Source organism: Labeo rohita, chromosome 1, assembly GCF_022985175.1.
Source record: "Labeo rohita strain BAU-BD-2019 chromosome 1, IGBB_LRoh.1.0, whole genome shotgun sequence".
Classification (NCBI taxonomy): domain Eukaryota; kingdom Metazoa; phylum Chordata; class Actinopteri; order Cypriniformes; family Cyprinidae; genus Labeo; species Labeo rohita.
The window spans coordinates 23,295,890-23,315,519 of record NC_066869.1 but is presented as its reverse complement, the minus strand read 5'-3'; the positions used below and the strand labels follow the sequence as shown (position 1 = coordinate 23,315,519).

Below are 19,630 nucleotides of genomic sequence, written 5' to 3'. Positions count from 1 at the left end.
ATTAGACACAATTATAGTATTTTGAATACCATTACATATAACATATAATTGAAGCACCTGTTTGTTTGTTTGTTTTTGTTTTTATTAATTTTGTTTTTTTATTTTATATATATATATATATATATATATATATATATATATATCAGTGTTGGCTGCAGCGTTAAACAAGTGTCCAGAATATTGATAAGACAAATACATGTTAAATGAGTGAACTTTAACTGTTTTGGCTTTTTGCCAGACATTTATCAGGTGTACTGATAGGGTGGTAAACTGTCACATGCACGCACTAGTGGAATAAAGTCCTTATTCCTCATTAATTAGCTGGATTTATAATTAAAAAATAATAATCCACATGTACTGCACTAGACATACTGTCATTTGCATTGCTTTAATGCCATTGACTTTAATTTTGACATTTATTTATTGCCATTTTGTGTTAGCATACAATATTGTAAAATCATTAAACACAAAACAAGTAATGACAAGAAAAATAAATATGCATATTAAAAGATACCCCAATCATTCAAATATAATTTTTTGCTTAATTTCATGATTTTGTTCATTCTAATTTGGTTTTGTTCAGCAGTGCTGGTCTGAAACTTTTTTTCTTTTTTATTAGGTGGTAATTATACTATGGAAATAAATTTCCACCACTGAATAAAAAAAGTAAAAGAAGTTCATTGTGACTCATTTTTATTCCATGGTTATGTTTTTTTTTTTTTTTTGTTTTTTCTCACAATAGCAAGTTTTCTATCAGATATACACTCACAATTCTGACTTTATTTCTTAGAACTGAGCCTACAGTAAAATATAAGTCCATTATGAAGCATTTTATATGGATGTGTTTTATGACAATCTTTTTTATTTTTATTATTTTTTTTTTTTTTTCACCTGTTATTGAGTAGGAAATATAAGTATGAAGCATTTATGGATGTGATCAATCATATGTTTAGTTTCTGAATGAATGCAGCATTTATGGTAGAATTCTTACAGCAACTTTATGTAGTTTTGAATATTTTTGAGACTTTAGTCCCCTACAGTTAAGAAAATAGGCTTTCGTACATGCTCACCAAAGGTACATAGACCTACTCCCACAACCGATGACAGAAGCCTTCTGAAAAGTCATTGGTACTGAAAGTTATATTTTAAACATAAACTTATTTTAAATAAATGACTCATAAAATCACCTCCTACTGTCCCTCTTAGTGGCGTAATGATGTAATGCCCATTTCTAATGCACAGACTGAAAGCCTGACTGGAACATGTAAATAAAGACAAGCGGAGTGACAGTCTACAACCACATTCCCTGGAACAAACTATTACGTAGTTTCTAATTGAAATTAAATATATTGTTGCAAATACTAATTATTCCACATAATTAATAAAGACACTATTACTCTTTCGTTCTATAGGACGGGCTATTTGCTTTCTGTACAGTGTGGCAGACTACCTTGATAATGGAAGCCCAAGATAAACTGCAGGTTGTCCTGCTTGGTACGACAGGGTCTGGTAAAAGTGCTGCAGGAAACAAAATACTTGGTAAAAAGGTTTTTAAATCCCATGCATCCACTCAATCAGTCACAGTATCAAACCAGACTGAAACAGCGACAATCAATGGAATGGAAGTCACAGTTGTGGACACTCCTGGATGGCACTGTACTAAAATCTCTGAGGATGAGGTCACATCACAAATAAAGGCAGCCACTGCGTCACTTAATGGGCATTATGCTTTTCTCATGGTCATCCCCATCGGCTCCTATACAGCAAAAGAGATGCATATGACTTTACAATTACGTAAAGTCCTAGGAGAAGATTTTTTTAAACATACCACACTTCTGTTCTCATTCCATGATAACCTTGAGTCAAAATCCTTTGATCAGTTTATTGCCGAAGAAGAGGGAGCATTGAGGAGCGTTATTCACCGCTGTGGAAATCGAATGCACACCTGGAACAACAAAGATAGGTTATCTGGTAAGAAACTAAACAAGTTGTTAGAGGATCTAAAAAAAACACAGAGAATAAAAGAAAATTCTGTGGAGAGCTCCCAGAGTGAAAAGCAAGATAAAAAAACGACTGGAAAACCAGAACAAGATCAAATCACACCTGATGAAATGATGGGAGATTCAAGTGAACATAATAAAAGTCACAAGAAAGACACTGTAGAACCAATGGACAAGTCAAATAAAGAAGTCAGAGTTCTTGTCCTGGGAGAGGCTGGAGTAGGAAAGACCTCAACCATCAAGACACTTTTAGGAAAAGATAACGAATTTGAAAGCAGCAAATCACTGATTTATACAATCAAAAGGCCTGGGATTAATTTTAAATTGATTGATTCTCCTAGCATTAAGGAAGAAACAGAAGTGAATGATTTAATCTCTGAGTCTTTGTCACATGCTACTCCAGGGCCACATGTCATTATGATTGTAATCGGAGTGGAACAAGTCACCAAGGAAACCTTCAAAATGATAGATCACATATGCATGCATTTTGACAAAACACACACAATGATCCTTTTCACTGGAAAGCATAAACTAGAAAACAAGGATATTGAAGAATTAATTAAGAAGAATCCAGAGCTTGAACGTTGTGTTCAATTGTACAGTTGTACAACTCATGCACTAAATAACAAGGACGTCAGTGATCAGACTCAAGTAAACCAACTGCTTGATAAGATTTCTGCAGTGTATCATGGGAATCATTGTCAATACTTAAAAGAAAAGAAGAAACATCCAGAGCAAATAAAACAAAAAAGTATGTACCTAATAATGCAAACAAAGAGCATATTAAGTAAAGTATTAAAAATTGTAATGTATTAAATCTAAAACTGGATGTGGTTAAGGTTATGACCATGTGTGTGTGTTTCTTTTCATTTTAATAGAGAAACCAGAAGATGATTTAAAGGAAGGCTTATTGATTTAAAGGAGGTATTATGTATTTTCACACAATTACTTGTTAGCTAATTTTTAAAGGAATAATTCACCAAAAATTTAAATTACTCATCTTTGTGTAAATTATTATTATTATTATTCTGATCAACACAAAAGAAAATATTTTGAAGATTTTTTTTTTTTTTTTTTTCATACAATATCATACAATGGATGTCAAAGGCTGCCAACAATTGTTAGGTTATCAACAGTCTTCAAAAATATTATTTTTTTATATATTCAACAGAAGTAAATGATGACAGAATTTTTCATTTTTGGGTAAACTATCCATTTAATTGCATTTTCTGATTGGTTGTCATTGACTGTCTGCCTGATTGTGACCAAAAAAAAAAAAAAAAAAAAACTTTTTCTCTCTCTCTTCTTTTTAAGGCCTCAAGAAATGCAGTACAACATCAGAAAAGAGATGTGCTGGAAAATGTTTCACTTTATCATATTCTTTTTTTTATCTGTATGTCACTCCAATATTTCTATAAAAACATGTTTGCAAAGAGGTAAAATTCTCTTCAAATATCAGGATTATGTTAACTTGACGGGTAACATAACCAACTCAAGATTAAGCAGTGAAAAAGGAGTGAGGATAGTAAACAACTAAATAAAAATGTTTATTTGTCAGAGAGTTGGATGTACCAAATTTGGAGTATTAGGTTAGAAATGAACAAATGTACCCACAAATAATCTACATGTTATGCACATTGTGTAACAACTTTCTGACCAGAATCAGACTGCCATTCTGAACATCCTATGATTTCAAACTAAATTTGAGATTAAACTTTCATTCGCTTATATGTCAAATGTAATCATTATACAATCATATGTGCTACACAGGGTATGATTATCTATTAGTTAAATACAATACCTTTTTTTTTGTCCTATAAAATAACATTCCTCTTGCCAACTGGATTCTGTCTTCTTTTTATATTTGGCATTCTTAGTGCAGTTTCTGTTTTATCATGTGGTTTTATGTATGCTTATCCAGCCTGTCAGTATTTTTTCTTTGTTCAATATTTGATCTAATCACTAGATTTTTGTTGCTGTTGTTGGTGTTGTTTTTGTTGTTTCACTAATTATGTATTATGTATTAATAATTGTGAAATTCAATAAACATGAGATTTGAACTGATTCATTGTTCATTTTTCTACTTTTCTTTCAGTCCACATCTTACTGCAGCTTTAACTGTCATGATATTTTCTACCTCCATCTATAAAACAGAAAACTACTGCATATAGGGTATGGGCCTACACAGAAACACTAAGCTGAACATTAACTAGTTATATTGGTTATATGAAACAAAAAATATCCTTGTGTGCGGTGCAAGAATTATCTTGTTTATTATGTTGTGTTTTGTGTAGGGTTGTTTCATCTCCGTACACATGAATATACGCATTTGTCTTTTATTTACTACTAAATTTATTTATTTGAAATTTAAGCGTTGTCAATACTGTGTCATTTGCAATACTAATGCTCGCCTCTGGATGGGGTATTGTCTCCATTTTTTGTGTCCCTTTGTAGGCTGTTGCCTTTGATTTGTGCTGTTTTGTTTGATATTATAAATAGTTGATATATTTATACAACATCTGAATCCAGTTTAATGTCATCTGTCGAAACAAAAGCCATTTGATTCATGTTGAAGAAACAAAACTGCTTCTCACACCTCTCTCTAAAACTGCCCACAGTGGTTTGAAACTATTTATGTCAGGTGATTTGTCTGGCCAGAGGAGATGTTGAAGTTCATCTTGGTGCTTCAACTGTATAGGTTTTATAACCAGAACACAATGTTTGCTGCACTTTGGCACTGGTGTCAGTGATTAAATATCAAAGCAGTTGCAGCTCTTTTATGGGTTTGTGAGGCTCAGAGGTTGGATTTTGTGGAAACAGAATCTTGAAGGTGAATATTGAGGTTTGCCATCACTTTTGCTGCGTTATATCTATATTGTTTGGACACAATCCTTATAGTGTTTAAGGATCCCTGTCATCCACTTTTTTTTTTCTTTTTGTCCACTGTTCATTGATGTAGGCAATGCTTTTTCTACATTCATAAAGATATTGCTCTTAAAATTAAAATTAATAAAAACAACAAAAAAAAAAACAGTCATTAATTACTCACACTCTTGTCGTTCCAACCCCGTAAGACCTTTGATTATCTTCAGAACACAAATTAAGATCATTTTGATGAAATCCGAGATCCGAGAATCCTTATTGACCCTCCACAGACAACAAGCAACCACGTTTAAGGCCCAGAAAGGTAGTAAGAATATTGTTAAAATAGTACTGTTGCGTGACATCAGTGGTTCAAGTTCAACCTTAATTTTACGAAGCTATGACACGAAGAAAAGAAACAGTTCAATTAAGTCATTTGCTTTTTTTTGTTGTTGTTTGTTTGTTTTGTTGTTGTTGTTTGTTTTTTTTTTTTTTTTTTTTTTTCTTTGTGCACAAAAAGTATTCTTGTCACTTTACAATCAGGCCAAAATAAAACTATTTACCTATAGTATTTTCCGTAAGAAGACAAAAAAAAAAAAAATGATGCAGAGTTAACAAAAATGTACAATAGTAGGCTATATTCTAAGTATCTTGTATTGTGCAGGACAACCCAATTAGCATCGTCATATAGGATTGGGGAGTTACATCCACTTCATAAAAGATCTCCGTATAATGTTTTAATCTGATGTGCCTGATCTGAACTGGATATTTGAGTAATGACTCTCTCATACCTTCCACTGTGTGAGTATATTTAGCCTTCAAAAGCAGTGGGTGGTGGGAGTAAGTGCGTGTATAAGTACGAGAAATCAGTAAGATTTATCCAGCACCGTGTTTTAAAATAGCATTGCATAGAGAGCACAAAGAAGAGCTTCCGAGACCCAGGAATTTTTATATCAAACGCATGCACGTCATTAGCCTACATCAGCGTGTGATGCTCTCTGGACAAATCTCACAGAGAATTAAAGTCGTAGCTCATTGAACAAACTAGACACCTGAACTGTATTTCTCTACTCGGAAACCGACGGAATGCAAGTAATTCTGGTCGCAGCAACAGTGCTCTTTGCGCACGACGTCGCCGTGGCCGAGCCGAAGACGAAATGTCCATCCAAGTGTGATGTGAGTAAATGTCCGAGCCCGAGCTGCCCGAGCGGGTATGTGCCCGACCACTGCAACTGCTGTCTTGTGTGCAGCCTGGGCGAGGGCGCACCGTGCGGTCGGAAGGATGATGCTCCGTGTGGCGACGGGCTTGAATGTAAATTTCCAGCCGGTAAGCGACTTTCCAAAGGTGTTTGCCAATGTAAGACAACTCACAGAGTGTGTGGCAGCGACGGAAAGACCTACGGGAATGTGTGCAAGATGAGGGCAGCCGCGCGTAAAGCGCAACAGCGAGGGCTCCCCGTAATAACCCAAACGCACAAGGGTCCATGTACATCACCAAGCTCAGGTCAGTCACTGATCACTTCAACTACTTATTTTATCTATGTGTAATATATTTTAGACGTGAAAATCATGTGCATGTATATCCATGCTCAACCCTGTCAATACTATAAGTAAATATAAAATATTGACATGTATTTAAAATATTTATTATAAAAAAACATGTTGTTGACACATATGGCTGCTAATACCATATTAAAATCATCATGTATCTTGTATGTATGTGAAAAATTTATATAATCTTATAGATATATAAGATGCTGTTTATTATAAATCCTTATAGGTACTATCAGAGCTGGTACTGCACAGTGAATCTGGAATAGTAGCCAATCCAAATAAAGCATAAAGTCACAAATACTCTTCAGTCAGTCAGCGGTAGGACAGTTGTTATATCTCCATTACACTGTAAAAAATAAAAAACACAATTTGTTGAGTCAACTTAAAATAATTTGTTACCCTGTTGCCTTAAAATTTTAAGTTCAGCCAACTAAAATAAATTTAGTCAACTTGAAATGTTAAGTTGGACTAAGTAACAACTTAGATATTTTATGTTTGCTAAACTTAGCAGATGGGTAAGTAACCCAGCTGGCTTAAAATTTTAAGTTGATTCAACTCAAATATCTAAGTTGTCACTTAGTATAATTTAATATTTCAAGTTGAATAAACTTTTTTGAGTTGACTGAACTTCCTGTGTGATGTCAGATTTTGTCTGATTGAGACTTCTTGGAATTTCACACGGTTTCAAAGGGTGTTTTTGCAGTGATGCCATAGAAGAACCATTTTTTTTTTGTTTCCCCAAAGAACCTTTCAGTGAACAGTTCTTAAAATAACCATTTTGAAGAACATTTAAAAAATCTAAAAACCCTTTTTCGACTAAAGAACCTTTTCTGCTTTTGAAAGGTTCAACGGATCTTCAAGCTTCTTCATTAAACTATCACTGCCAAAAAAGAACTTTTATTTTTAAGAGCGTATCATTCTATATTTAATTTTCTATACATAAATAGCTTTTTTTCAGCAGGAGACAGTTAGTTAAACCCTAAATAAAGTGCTAAGATTTGCATACGAGGCAGAAACATCAGTGTGACTTTGGATGTTTAGTGAGATGTAGACTCTTTGTTCCTCTTACTATTCCGGTGCCAACTTCAGTTTTACTCAGAGTCAGAGAACATAAACACCATCTTAACGCAGCTTTCAGCCCTTTTGTACTAAAGATTTGGAAAAGAGGAAACAACCTAGGCAGAATACCATCTGCATCTGGCCCACAGAATGTGAGGGAAGTAATAAATGTGACACACCTAGTCACAAATGAGCAGAGATCCAAATTATTACAATGGATTTCTTTCTTCTTCTTTTTTTTTTTTTTTTTAATATGCTCAATGGGAGCATCACTAGCACATGAACCTAATAGAACGTTTAGTTCTGAGCAGTATTGTGGAGATACTCACTAAATTTTGGCACAGAAGAATAATAATATGTTTGAATAGCAGATCAGTAAGTTGGCTTTCAAGCCAACTTAACTGTTAAAAAATCAAACTCTGAATTATTATTTAAGACCACATTTATTTGACCAAACATATTACCGTATTAGAATGATTTCTGAACGATAATGTGATGCTGATGACTGGAGTAATGTCAATCACATCCCAGTAGTCTTCATACTTGGCATATCACGTACTATCATTGACATGAATGGTTCTTCCTGCAAGTATAGGTCCTGCACACCTGAACAGTCCAAGATACAAGTTTAACTTCATTGCTGATGTGGTGGAGAAGATTGCCCCTGCTGTGGTACATGTCGAGCTCTTTCTCAAGTAAATACCATTCTGCTCTCATGATGTTGATTTGGTAATGGTAACTGTTTTTATCGCTGAAAATATTTGCTATTTTTGCACCTCATTGAAGACTGGAGGCAAGGTGTGTTTATATAATCTGATAATGTAGTAATCTACTCATTTCACCTCACTGATGGTCAGCAGTTTCTTTTCCATCATTTTTAAGCTCTTTTGTAATCATGCAAGCAATTTAAGCTCTGTTGTAATCATGCAAGCAATGTAGGTCAACGTAAGAGCACTGTACTGTAACTGTCAGTTTACATAAAACTGTTTCGTGTTTACCAAGTATGGTTATATAAACTTTTACTTTCAAGCAATACTAGAAAAGAAATGTTCACCTACACTCTTAAAAATAAAGGTTCCAAAAGGGTGTTTCTGCAGTGATGCCATAGAAGAACCATTTTTGGTTCCCCAAAGAACCTTTCAGTGAACAGTTTCTAAAAGAACCATTTTGAAGAACATTTTAAAAATCTAAAGAACCTTTTTCGACTATAAAGAACCTTTTCTGTTTTTAAAAGGTTCCATGGATGTTCTCCACTGAACCGCTGATGCCAATAAAAAATATATATATTTTTAAGAGTGTAGTCAAGTGTAGTGCAATAACCACTGTTTTCAATGTCTGTGTCCAGCCACCCGCTGTTTGGCCGTCATGTACCTTTGTCAAGCGGTTCTGGATTCATAATGACACAGTCCGGTCTGATTGTGACCAATGCTCATGTGGTTGCTAGCAGTACACCAGTAACTGGCCGTCAGCATCTACGAGTGCAGCTACACGATGGCCAGACATACGAGGCCTCAATCAGAGACATTGACAAGAAGTCTGACATCGCCACTATCAAAATTAACCCAAAGGTGAGAATCATTTCACAAGTATTAGTGATGGCATCTGCTTTAGACTGTTCAAAATAACAGGACTGTTATTTCCTTGTAACATTTTATAGTGTTTCCCTGGTCTCCTTTATTTTTATTGTACTGTAAATGTGGAACAGAGCCTTGAGGCTGAAAAACTGTAATCTTCAGCCTTTTTTCCTGTCACCATATTTTTTGTTACAGTGGACTTTTCTGACACAAAGCCTTTTAGTCAATAGCCCACAGTTTATGTTTCATAAACTTCCAGAGAATAAAAAGCACAAATCATCCATAAATGGCTACACCTTTGACTCTTAAATCCGTGTTTATGACTCCAGAGGCAGATGGTTTATATCACACAATCCACCCTAGTCTAGACACACTTGGACATGTTAATGGTGGCCTGCTGCACATGCTGACCTACATTTGTGTGAGAGAATTCAAGAGGTGTTGTGTTGTAAGAGGTGTTTTGTTTCCTGATGCATATGGATCTGATTATGGAGATGCGTAAATGGTCTAGTGCAATATTTCCATAGCCCATTTTTGACTATTAAAGAAAAAATATTCAGCATAGGGATTGCTTTTGAAACAAAAATTGAGGAATGTTCCCACGTCAGAGAGTTTGGATTGCTTGCAGATATTTTGTTCTGTTTATAGCAGCTCATGTCATTTCCCCATCTTTTGGTCTGCAGCCTTAGACTTTTTCCATACTGCACCAATTCTGAATTGTTTTTCAAATCTGATCCTTTGGACAGACTGTGTGTTTGCAAGGAATAAAAGCAGTTCAGTTTGTTCAGGAAGTGTTTGTCATTTTGGCCAAGTCAGTGACAAAGTGGCGTGAGATCCAATGCAAGCAGTTTATTAGAATGACAAAAAAAAAAAAAAAAAAAAAAACAAGAAAACCAGGAATCCAAGAAACAAGGGCTGCATACAAAATTGCAGATGACCTACTATTTCCGGCAAGATTCTGAAATGTGCACATGATGAACACTATACTGTTCCATAAGACCATGGAAGAGGATTTTTTGAATGGCAATAAAGCAATGTAACTGATGTTAGTAGGTCATGTGACAATAAAAACATGGCTAATGTAGTACATCTATGTAGTAAATTTGCATTCTTACTATATAGAACATACTTTATTAGTGGTTACAAAATAATTACTTATGCAAAATAAGTACATACTCAAGAGAGTATGTTATTTAGGACACAGCCAAGGGCTAAGATACACAGAGGTAAACCAGATTTACTAGAAACTACTGCAAAACAGTAAGACTGTTGGACAACTGGAGCCAAGCAAAAACTATAAAAGTCCACAAACAAAACAAGGGCAAACGGGACAAGAAGAACATGGCAGTGTTTTCAATTAAGTAATATCCCATGAGCAAAAGTGCAGTTGTTCATATCCCCATCCCAGCTGGGATTTCAATGTTTATTCTCAAGTGAATCAACATCATGGATTCACTGTTAAATTTTGTTTAGATTTTGCAAATCAAATCAAATCAGTTAGACAGTGTTTCAACATCTTATTTCTCTAAAGATTTTGTTAAAATGTAGTTGATGTGAAAACATTTAGCATTAAACGTTGTTTTAACATGTCAGTGTCTTTTTCAGGTCAACAGGTTGTTTTTGAACCAATAACAAGTCATGATTCAAAGACTCACTCTCAAAGACAGTGACAATTCAGAAAAACACCGTACTACTCTAACTTTTTGTGCTATATATAAAAATATAAAGATATTGCAAATATACCAAATATAACTAGACAGTTACTTGTTTTGTAACAAATCTTTTGAACAAATGTTTCAAAGACTCACAAAGACTTGTTGCCACCTATTGGTGTGAACTGCAACCTGTAGGAAGTGCCAGTGACGAAAAAATCCACCAGTCCTGCACTGATTGACTGAATCATGTTTTCAATTAATTAATTTGCATGAATTGTTTATGTTATTTTTCCTGCAGAAAAAATTAGCAGTGTTATCACTGGGTCGCTCTGCTGACCTGAGGCCTGGTGAGTTTGTGGTTGCCATTGGCAGTCCATTTGCACTTCAGAACACAGTCACGACAGGCATCGTCAGCACAACACAGAGGGATGGAAAAGAGCTCGGCATTCGTGACTCTGACATGGACTACATCCAGACTGACGCTATCATCAATGTAAGACTAAAGAGAATGCTGTCTGCAGAATATACACTGACCAAAATTATAAACACTTTTGTTTTTGCCCCTATTTTTCATGAGCTAAACTCAAAGATCTAAGACTTTTTCTATGTACACTAAAAGCTTATTTCTCTCAAATATTGTTCACAAATCTGTCTAAATCTGTGTTAGTGAGCACTTCTCCTTTGCTGAGATAATGCATCCACCTCACAGGTGTGGCATATTACGATGCTGATTAGACAGCATGATTATTGCACAGGTGTGCCTAAGGCTGGCCACAATAAAAGGCCATTCTAAAGTGTGCAGTTTTGCTGTAACCAGTCAGTATCGGGTGTGACCACTATTTGCCTCACACAGTGCAACACATCTCCTTCGCATAGAGTTGATCAGCTTGTTGATTGTGGCCTGTACAATGTTGGTCCACTCCTCTTTAATGGCTGTGCGAAGTTGCTCGATATTGGCAGGAACTGGAACACACTGTCGTATACACCGATCCAGAGCATCCCAAACATGCTCAATGGGTGACATGTCCGGAGAGTATGCTGGCCATGCAAGAACTGGGATGTTTTCAGCTTCCAGGAATTGTGTACAGATTCTTGCAACATGGGGCCATGCATTATCAAGCTGCAACATGAGGTAACGGTCGTGGATGAATGGCACAACAATGGGCCTCAGGATCTTGTCACAGTATCTCTGTGCATTCAGAATGCCATCAATAAAATGCACCTGTGTTCGTTGTCCATAACATACACCTGCCCATACCATAACCCCACCGCCACCATGGGCCACTCGATCCACAACGTTGACATCAGCAAACCGCTCACCCATACGACGCCATACACGTTGTCTGCCATCTGCCTTGTACAGTGAAAACCGGGATTCATCCGTGAAGAGAACACTTCTCCTAAGTGCCAGATGCCATTGAATGAGCATTTGCCCATTCAAGTTGGTTACAACAACAAACTGCAGTCAGGTCAAGACCCCAATGAGGACGACGAGCATGCAGGTGAGCTTCCCTGAGACAATTTCTGACAGTTTGTGCAGAAATTCTTTGGTTATGCAAACCGATTGTTGCAGCAGCTGTCTGGGTGGCTGGTCTCAGGCGATCTTGGAGGTCCTGGGCTGGTGTGGTTACACATGGTCTGCGGTTGTGAGGCTGGTTGGATGTACTGCCAAATTCTTTGAAACGCCTTTGGAGACGGCTTATGGTGGAGAAACGAACATTCAGTTCAGGGGCAACAGCTCTGGTGGACATTCCTGCAGTCAGCATGCTAATTGCATGTTCCCTCAAAACTTGCGACATCTGTGGCATTGTGCTGTGTGATAAAACTGCACATTTTAGAATGGCCTTTTATTGTGGCCAGCCTAAGGCACACCTGTCCAATAATCATGCTGTCTAATCAGTATCTTAATATGTCACACCTGTGAGGTGGATGCATTATCTCGGCAAAGGAGAAGTGCTCACTAACACGGATTTAGACAAATTTGTGAACAATATTTGAGATAAATAGGCCTTTTGTGTACATAGAAAAAGTCTTAGATCTTTGAGTTCAGCTCATGAAAAATGGGGGCAAAAACAAAAGTGTTGCGTTTATAATTTTGGTCAGTGTAGAAATTGTTTACAAGATTGTTTTGGCTGAATTTGAGTCTCTCTTTTTCTCTCTTTCATCATCAATGGGAAGTATGGAAACTCAGGAGGTCCACTTATTAATCTGGTGAGTGTGAATGAAGTTTTAGACACTGGTTAGATACATTTAATAGTGCTAGCTTTTTACATAATATTTCTGTCATGTTAGGATGGTGAAGTGATCGGAATAAACACACTAAAAGTCACTGCAGGGATCTCTTTTGCAATTCCATCAGACCGAATCAGTAAATTCCTTGATGAATCTAATGATAAAGAGCAGAAAGGTAAGCATCAAGCACAGAGGTAATTCACTAATCGCAAAAGTTCTGAAAAGTTCCCATTCCAAAATGAATTAATCAACACTGATGTTAGCACACAAAAACCTGAGTTGCCAATGGATGTTCATTTTCATTCAATCATGTTAATCTGAGATTACATTTTACAAGAATCCCACTTCTTTAATTATCTTCTGCCAACTGAAACAAAATGGCTACAAAACAAATACACTATGTGTGAAGCAGCGCTGTCCATTACATCCTTGGTGTCCTTTACTTTGATTTCAGTCAAACAAAGGGTAGTCAGGACAAACTTCACGCAGTCTCAGGCTGCGAAGACTGCCTCAGGTGAGGTAATTGCTAGCAAATTTCACTTTGCTAGCTAGCGACTAGTCATCTTGCCAGCCTGATGACATAAAACATGCATCAACTTTTAACTGGTCCATCACACAGGGAAAGTTTACCCAAAAATTAAGATCCTGTCATTAATTACTCACCCTCATGTTGTTCCAAACCCATGAGACTTTCATTCATCTTTGGAATACAAATTAAGATGTTTTTGATTAAATCTGAGAACTTTCTGACCTTGCATAGACAGCAACAGTACAGGCCCAGAAAGGTAGTAAGGACTATCGTTAAAATAATCAATGTGAAATCTGTGGTTCAATCGTAATGTTATTTAACTGGCTGACATGGAAGAGAAGAGATTGTTGAATAAAGCCATTGTTTTTGCTGTCTTTGTGCACAAAAACTATTCTCATAGCTTCATTTACGGTTGAACCCCTGCCCTGGTGAAAAAAATAGCATAGGCTTGTAGGTATTTGTGTTGATGCTGAGATGCTGGTTAGGTATGTTTTGTTGCTGGTTTAAGCTGGTCTTTTGCTGGTTTATGCTGTTCCTTAGCTGGTTTATGCTGGTCCTTTGCTGGTTTATGCTGGTCCTTGACCAGCAACATGACCAGCTAAGGACCAGCTTAAACCAGTATCAAAACATACCTAACCAGCATCCCAGCATCAAAACATACCTACAAGCATATGCTGTTTTTTCACTAGGGTGATGCCACATGGACTATTTTATTGATGTCCTTACTACCTTTCTGGGCCTTGAACGTGTCTTTTGAATTGCTGTCAATGCAGGGTCAGAAAGCTTTCAAATTTCAAAATATCCTAATTTGGGTACCGAAGATGAACGAAGGTCTTATGGGTTTGGGAGGACATGAGGGTGAGTAATTAATGACAGAATTTTCATTTTTGGCTGAACTATCCCTTAAACTAACTAAAGAAGATAAATATTATGGATGTTTAGGATAGAACGCTGAATTGGATTGTTAACTGTTTATCAAACATGATGTAAAATTGCTTTGCATGAATTTGCCCCAGTAACCTGCTGTTAGCTAACTGCAAGTTGATATAACTCTTTGCTTCAGTGTTTCATGAATAAAAAAAGACTGTTATTTGTTCAGTTTCACATTACAATGCAAATGTCTGTGCTAAGCTAGGGTGACCATGCGTGCCCTTTTTCCTGGCCAGGATTTCTGTATTGCCTAAAATATCCAGGTTTTGGCTTGTTTGCACTGTGCAGACCGAACAATGTATGTAATAAAAGTACTGTGAGAGCTACAAAGAGCAGATAGCTTCTTATGCTTTCGACTTGTTCTCATGGATTTTCGATGTCAAACACTGATCAGTCTGCTTAGCGTCGTTTCAAGCTCAACAAACCTAACACGTACGTGAATTTGCATTGCTTTGACCGTTCTCTGTAGATCCCATCTTCTCACACACTACGATTGGTCGATTATGTACAGTACCTGCTTGTTATTGGTAAAGCTACTTTTCGATCATTATTTCAAGTATAAAAGTATAAAAACAGGAAAACAAAACCAAAACCTGGATATTTTAAGCAATATAGAATTCCTGACCAGGACGTGTTTGGGGAAAAAAGGCATGTATGGTCACCCTAAAGCTGTTGTTTAGGAATAACACTACATGCAGGGTACTACAGTGGTCTAATGGTGTGTTCAAGTCCTCCTGGGAAGTTTGTATTTATGCGTTGGGAAGTCATAACTACAACATTAGATGCATTTAAATCACTTTGGTTGGAGCAAGATGGTGTTATACCTATATACTAAAACATAGAGCAATAAGTTTTAATTGTAAGGTTCTGTAAACAGAATCATTATTTATTTTACTGTTATTGTTCAGTATTATATTTTGTACATCTAACTTTAAAATGATGATTTCATTAATTTCAGCAAATTTATAGTACTATCAATACAAGTGCTCCATCCACTGCGGCCGTCTACCATGTTTTATTACTGGCATGCTCTGAAATTGGAAATTTAAGACTTAAAAACATGTTTCCCAGTCATATTTACTATAGTGTATGTGCGTTCAACTCATAAATACAATCTTTCTATATAACTTGAATGCACCATGAAATTGTACAAAGATCTAATTGTACAAATATCATTTCTCTTTCAGATCTAAAAGGGCCCAAGAAAAGGTTTATTGGAATCAAAATGGTCACTTTAACAGAGAAGTATGTTATGTCATCAACATCAATGTTTTTTTTTCTCATTTAATAGTGTTAGATTTACAAAACAATGCCAACATAAACTGATTTCATTGCTTAGGTATCTAGGTTCAGTCAGTAATCTTTCTAAGAGGAGTCATCTGTGCCTGCATTCTTTTCCTCAAATCTCAGGTTTTCTGTTTGTCTTCTTTTCCTTAGCCTTGTCCAGGGATTAAAATGGAATAATCCAGACTTTCCAGATATTGGCAGTGGAATTCTTGTCCATGAAGTTGTCCCAGACTCCCCAGCTCAGAAGTATGTCTCAGCCAAAAAGTAACTTCTGTCCACCTCAGATTCTTTTTAAAATGTTACATACATGCAGCAAGTTTTGACAACATCATGCACTGATTTATCCAAAAGAAATCGCGTCATTCCCCTTTCATTTGTTCCTTTTCACAGAGGTGGGCTTGAAACAGGTGATATTATAGTAAAGCTAAATGGCCATCCTTTGGTCAACACTGGAGAATTACAAGAGGCAATTGAGGAAGACATACCCCTTCTTCTGGAAGTTCGACGTGGTAATGATGATCTACTATTTAACATTGAACCTAATATCCTCATGCAGTGACAATCAAGAGATGGGGAACCAGAGGATTGAACACAAGTGAAGCAGATTGCTAAAGACTTAAGTGTGCTTGAGTTTCTACAGATGGATGAAAATGTGAAAATAGATCATAATTAACATGTCATCGCATCTGGGTTCCAAAGGAGAAATGGATAAAAAAAAAAAAAAACGTTTCCTACAGGACTACTTTTTTAATCAATTGTCTTTTAAATTGAATGTTATTAATGTCATGGTATTTTACAGTAAAACTACACAGTGTTACAGTGCCTTTTTTCAAGACTGACTTAGACTGACTTTAGAGATCAGTACTTCTTTAGAAATATTAAAAATAGGCACTTTGTTGATATACTTTACACATGCGCTACTGATTGTTTTTTGACACATTAAGTATAATATTTTAATTTTATAAGATGCTGTTGCTTACAGGAAATACACCAGTAGTGATTTTGTAAAGGCAATTACTGATATTGTTTTTAACTTTGTTGAAGGCAAAATATTTGCACAATGAATACGTATTTTGATAAATGACTATTGAATACTCTGGAATAACTATGCTTTCAAAGCTGACTTAAAGTGTTTGACACTGTTTTAAAATTTACAAACACTTTCAATGACTGTAGTGTAATAAATGTTTAAGATTACACCAGAATAGTTTTACTCACTATTTGTATCACAGAGTGTATTCCAGAGCAGGAACAGGCAGAAGGAAGCCAGACAATGTGACATTAGTTCAGTCCTGTAACATCCTACACGTATAGAGGAATGAATAAAAAGAGCTACATTTATTATTTCTATATATTTATGTTACTTTATTACATTTATTTTTTGCCACTTTGTAAGATCCAGAGCAAAGTCATTCTTGTTGGGATTGGCATATGCAGATTATAATTATGATGGCGAGAAGTGAAAGTCTTTATGAGTGAGTGACTTTAATCATTAACTCAATCAATTAATTCAAAAACACTGATTAATTCTAAGAATGAAACAAGTCTTCACCGAATCTTTACGCAACCAAAAACATTGAATTATTCCAGAACAAGCTGTGTTTTGCTTGTCTGGTAAGGGTGGCTTTGTTTGGAACTATTTTTGGTTTGGTAAAAACATACAAAGCAATAATAGTTAGGGCAAATTCAGGTTAAGTGGGATATTTTTCCAGTTCTCCAAGTGGCAACCCTTACGAAAACTATGATTTTAGTAAAAGTGTAGTAACCATGTTTCTTTTGGTGCATTGATTACCATTTGTATAACCACAGTTTTACAAATATCACAGTTGAACTATGGTTAGTGTAGCAAAAAAAAAAAAAAAGATAATTTATGGTTACCATGATTTGCCTGTAGTAACCATGTTTTATTTTATTTATTTATTTATTTATTTTGGTTTTATTTGTAGTAAAAACATGGTTAAAATTCATAGCCTATAAGGAAAAGAACTCGTTTTTGCATTACACCTTGCCATTATTATTATTATTATTATTATTTCCATATTAATGCAAACATGCATTAAACGGACATCACTCAAATTTGCCATCTGGAGACATTGCGTTTTTTTTTCCCATTCTACTCCTTGCTTCACACGTTTTTTAGAGCAAAAACACGTCCAGTATGAATGGCTGCTAAGATATTGACGATTTCGAGGACATGAGAAAATTTGAGGTAAGTTTTCAGCATTAAAACGACACATTTAGAGCTACACTGTAAAAAGTGCAAACGTAATTGTTACGTATAAATTTTGTTTCTTTTAACTATCCCTATTTCTATATAGTGGTTAATGAACAGGAAGTGTCACCCATAGGCTTACTTTCACGTTGAAGAATAAGGTGGATAGGCAAAGTAATAGGCTACTTTTACGCATTCCCTTGAGGTGGGACTGGTTGAGGATGAGTTTATACTTCGTTTCCTGGAACTGTTTTCTCTGTTGTCACCATCCTAAATCCTCACGGACAGTTGTTATGAAATAGCCTGCTGTAATCCAGAACGCCCTCTGTTTCCAATAATTCACAGTTTATAGTTTCTCAAAATATATTTTGAAGAATGTTGCTGGATGAGATGTTTTCAACAAACGTTGTAACCTACTTTCCTTTTAAGGTGTCTCAGACATTCAAGAGCAGTTCTGCAGTGTTATTTCATCAAGGCACAATCCAAAACAACTAGCAAAGCCTTTAGTGACTCCACCGCTGTCCTAAAGACAGGTAGGTGTGATTGGCGTAGTGGTGGAATGTGACACTTTTCTGTGCAAACAAACACATCTCATCTACACAGACAGCGTAAACAAATTATAACACACTTGATTTTGTTTTTGTTTTAAACATATCAGCAGTGGTTGTAACATTAGGTGCATGTTTCACATGGTCACTGTAAACACTACTTCAGACACAGTATGAAAAAATGATACTAATACTTAAAAAAATAAACAATTTGGTTCAAGCCTCAAAAGATGACAAACACTCTGTTAATAAATGCTATTATTTGGCAGGAAACATAAGCTAATAGTTGATGCATCCTTGTCTTTAGTGGATGATTCATATCAAGTTCAAGTTCACAGGCGACCATTTTCTGGAAGTAGGTCACTTCTAAACACGTGTCCACACTCTGACTCACATGCCAGTTTCTCTCTACTCTCTTATGAGGTCATTTAGAAGCGAAGTGTTTGTGTATTCTGGGAAGTTTGTTGTTTATGAGTTAGAGAAGTAAAGAGATATTTCCACACTGAGAATCTTTAAGGTTATGTTTATGGAATAATTTTGACATATTTGCACTTTTTCACATGGGCTGTGAGACTGTGTGTGTATAATCAGTCACAGCAATAATTTAGTATAGCATTAAGCAAGATGATGTCTTATTTCAGGAGGTGGTAAAGCTGAACATGCACAGTTGATGATTTGAACATGCACATCATGAGTTGAAATGACTTAAAATTTAACATACAATTTTAAGGCAGTTTTTAAGTTGAAACTGGTGATTTACAGTGTATAAATTAATTAAATATATTAAGAAGTGAATGTAATGAGTCATAACATAACATAACACAACTTAATATAGCATTGCTAAACAAAATTATATTCAAAATGGTTCATTAATGACATGAAGAAAACCTGACTACACTGTAAAAAACTATTTGTTGGGTCAACTTAAAATAATTTGTAACCTGGCTGCCGTAAAATTTTAAGTTCACTCAACTCAAAAAAGTTTATTCAACTTGAAATGTTAAATTATAGTAAGTGACAGCTTAGATATTAGAGTTGAATCAACTTAAAATTTTAAGGCAGCTGGGTTACTTACCCATCTGTTAAGTTTAGCAAACACAAATATCTAAGTTGTTACTTAGTACAACTTAACATTTCAAGTTGAGTAAACTTATTTTAGTTGACTGAACTAAAACTTTTAAGGCAGCA

The 19,630-nt window shown here is 35.6% G+C and overlaps 1 protein-coding gene across 2 annotated transcripts; it reads left to right on the top strand.

Moving 5' to 3' along the window:
* Nucleotides 1–5,707: 5,707 nt before the first annotated feature.
* On the top strand, nucleotides 5,708–17,008 carry htra3a (HtrA serine peptidase 3a). 2 transcript variants are annotated; one of them, XM_051121844.1, is made up of 10 exons: nucleotides 5,708–6,366; nucleotides 8,071–8,170; nucleotides 8,821–9,043; nucleotides 11,003–11,197; nucleotides 12,883–12,915; nucleotides 12,997–13,111; nucleotides 13,391–13,450; nucleotides 15,583–15,640; nucleotides 15,833–15,928; nucleotides 16,073–17,008. In XM_051121844.1, exons 1-10 carry the CDS (start codon nucleotides 5,949–5,951, stop codon nucleotides 16,239–16,241), a joined length of 1,467 nt encoding a protein of 488 aa, XP_050977801.1. In that variant the 5' UTR covers nucleotides 5,708–5,948; the 3' UTR covers nucleotides 16,242–17,008. The 2 variants fall into 2 exon arrangements, with proteins under 2 accessions (XP_050977801.1, XP_050977878.1); XM_051121921.1 differs by lacking the exon at nucleotides 13,391–13,450.
* The last annotated feature ends 2,622 nt before the right edge of the window (nucleotides 17,009–19,630 follow it).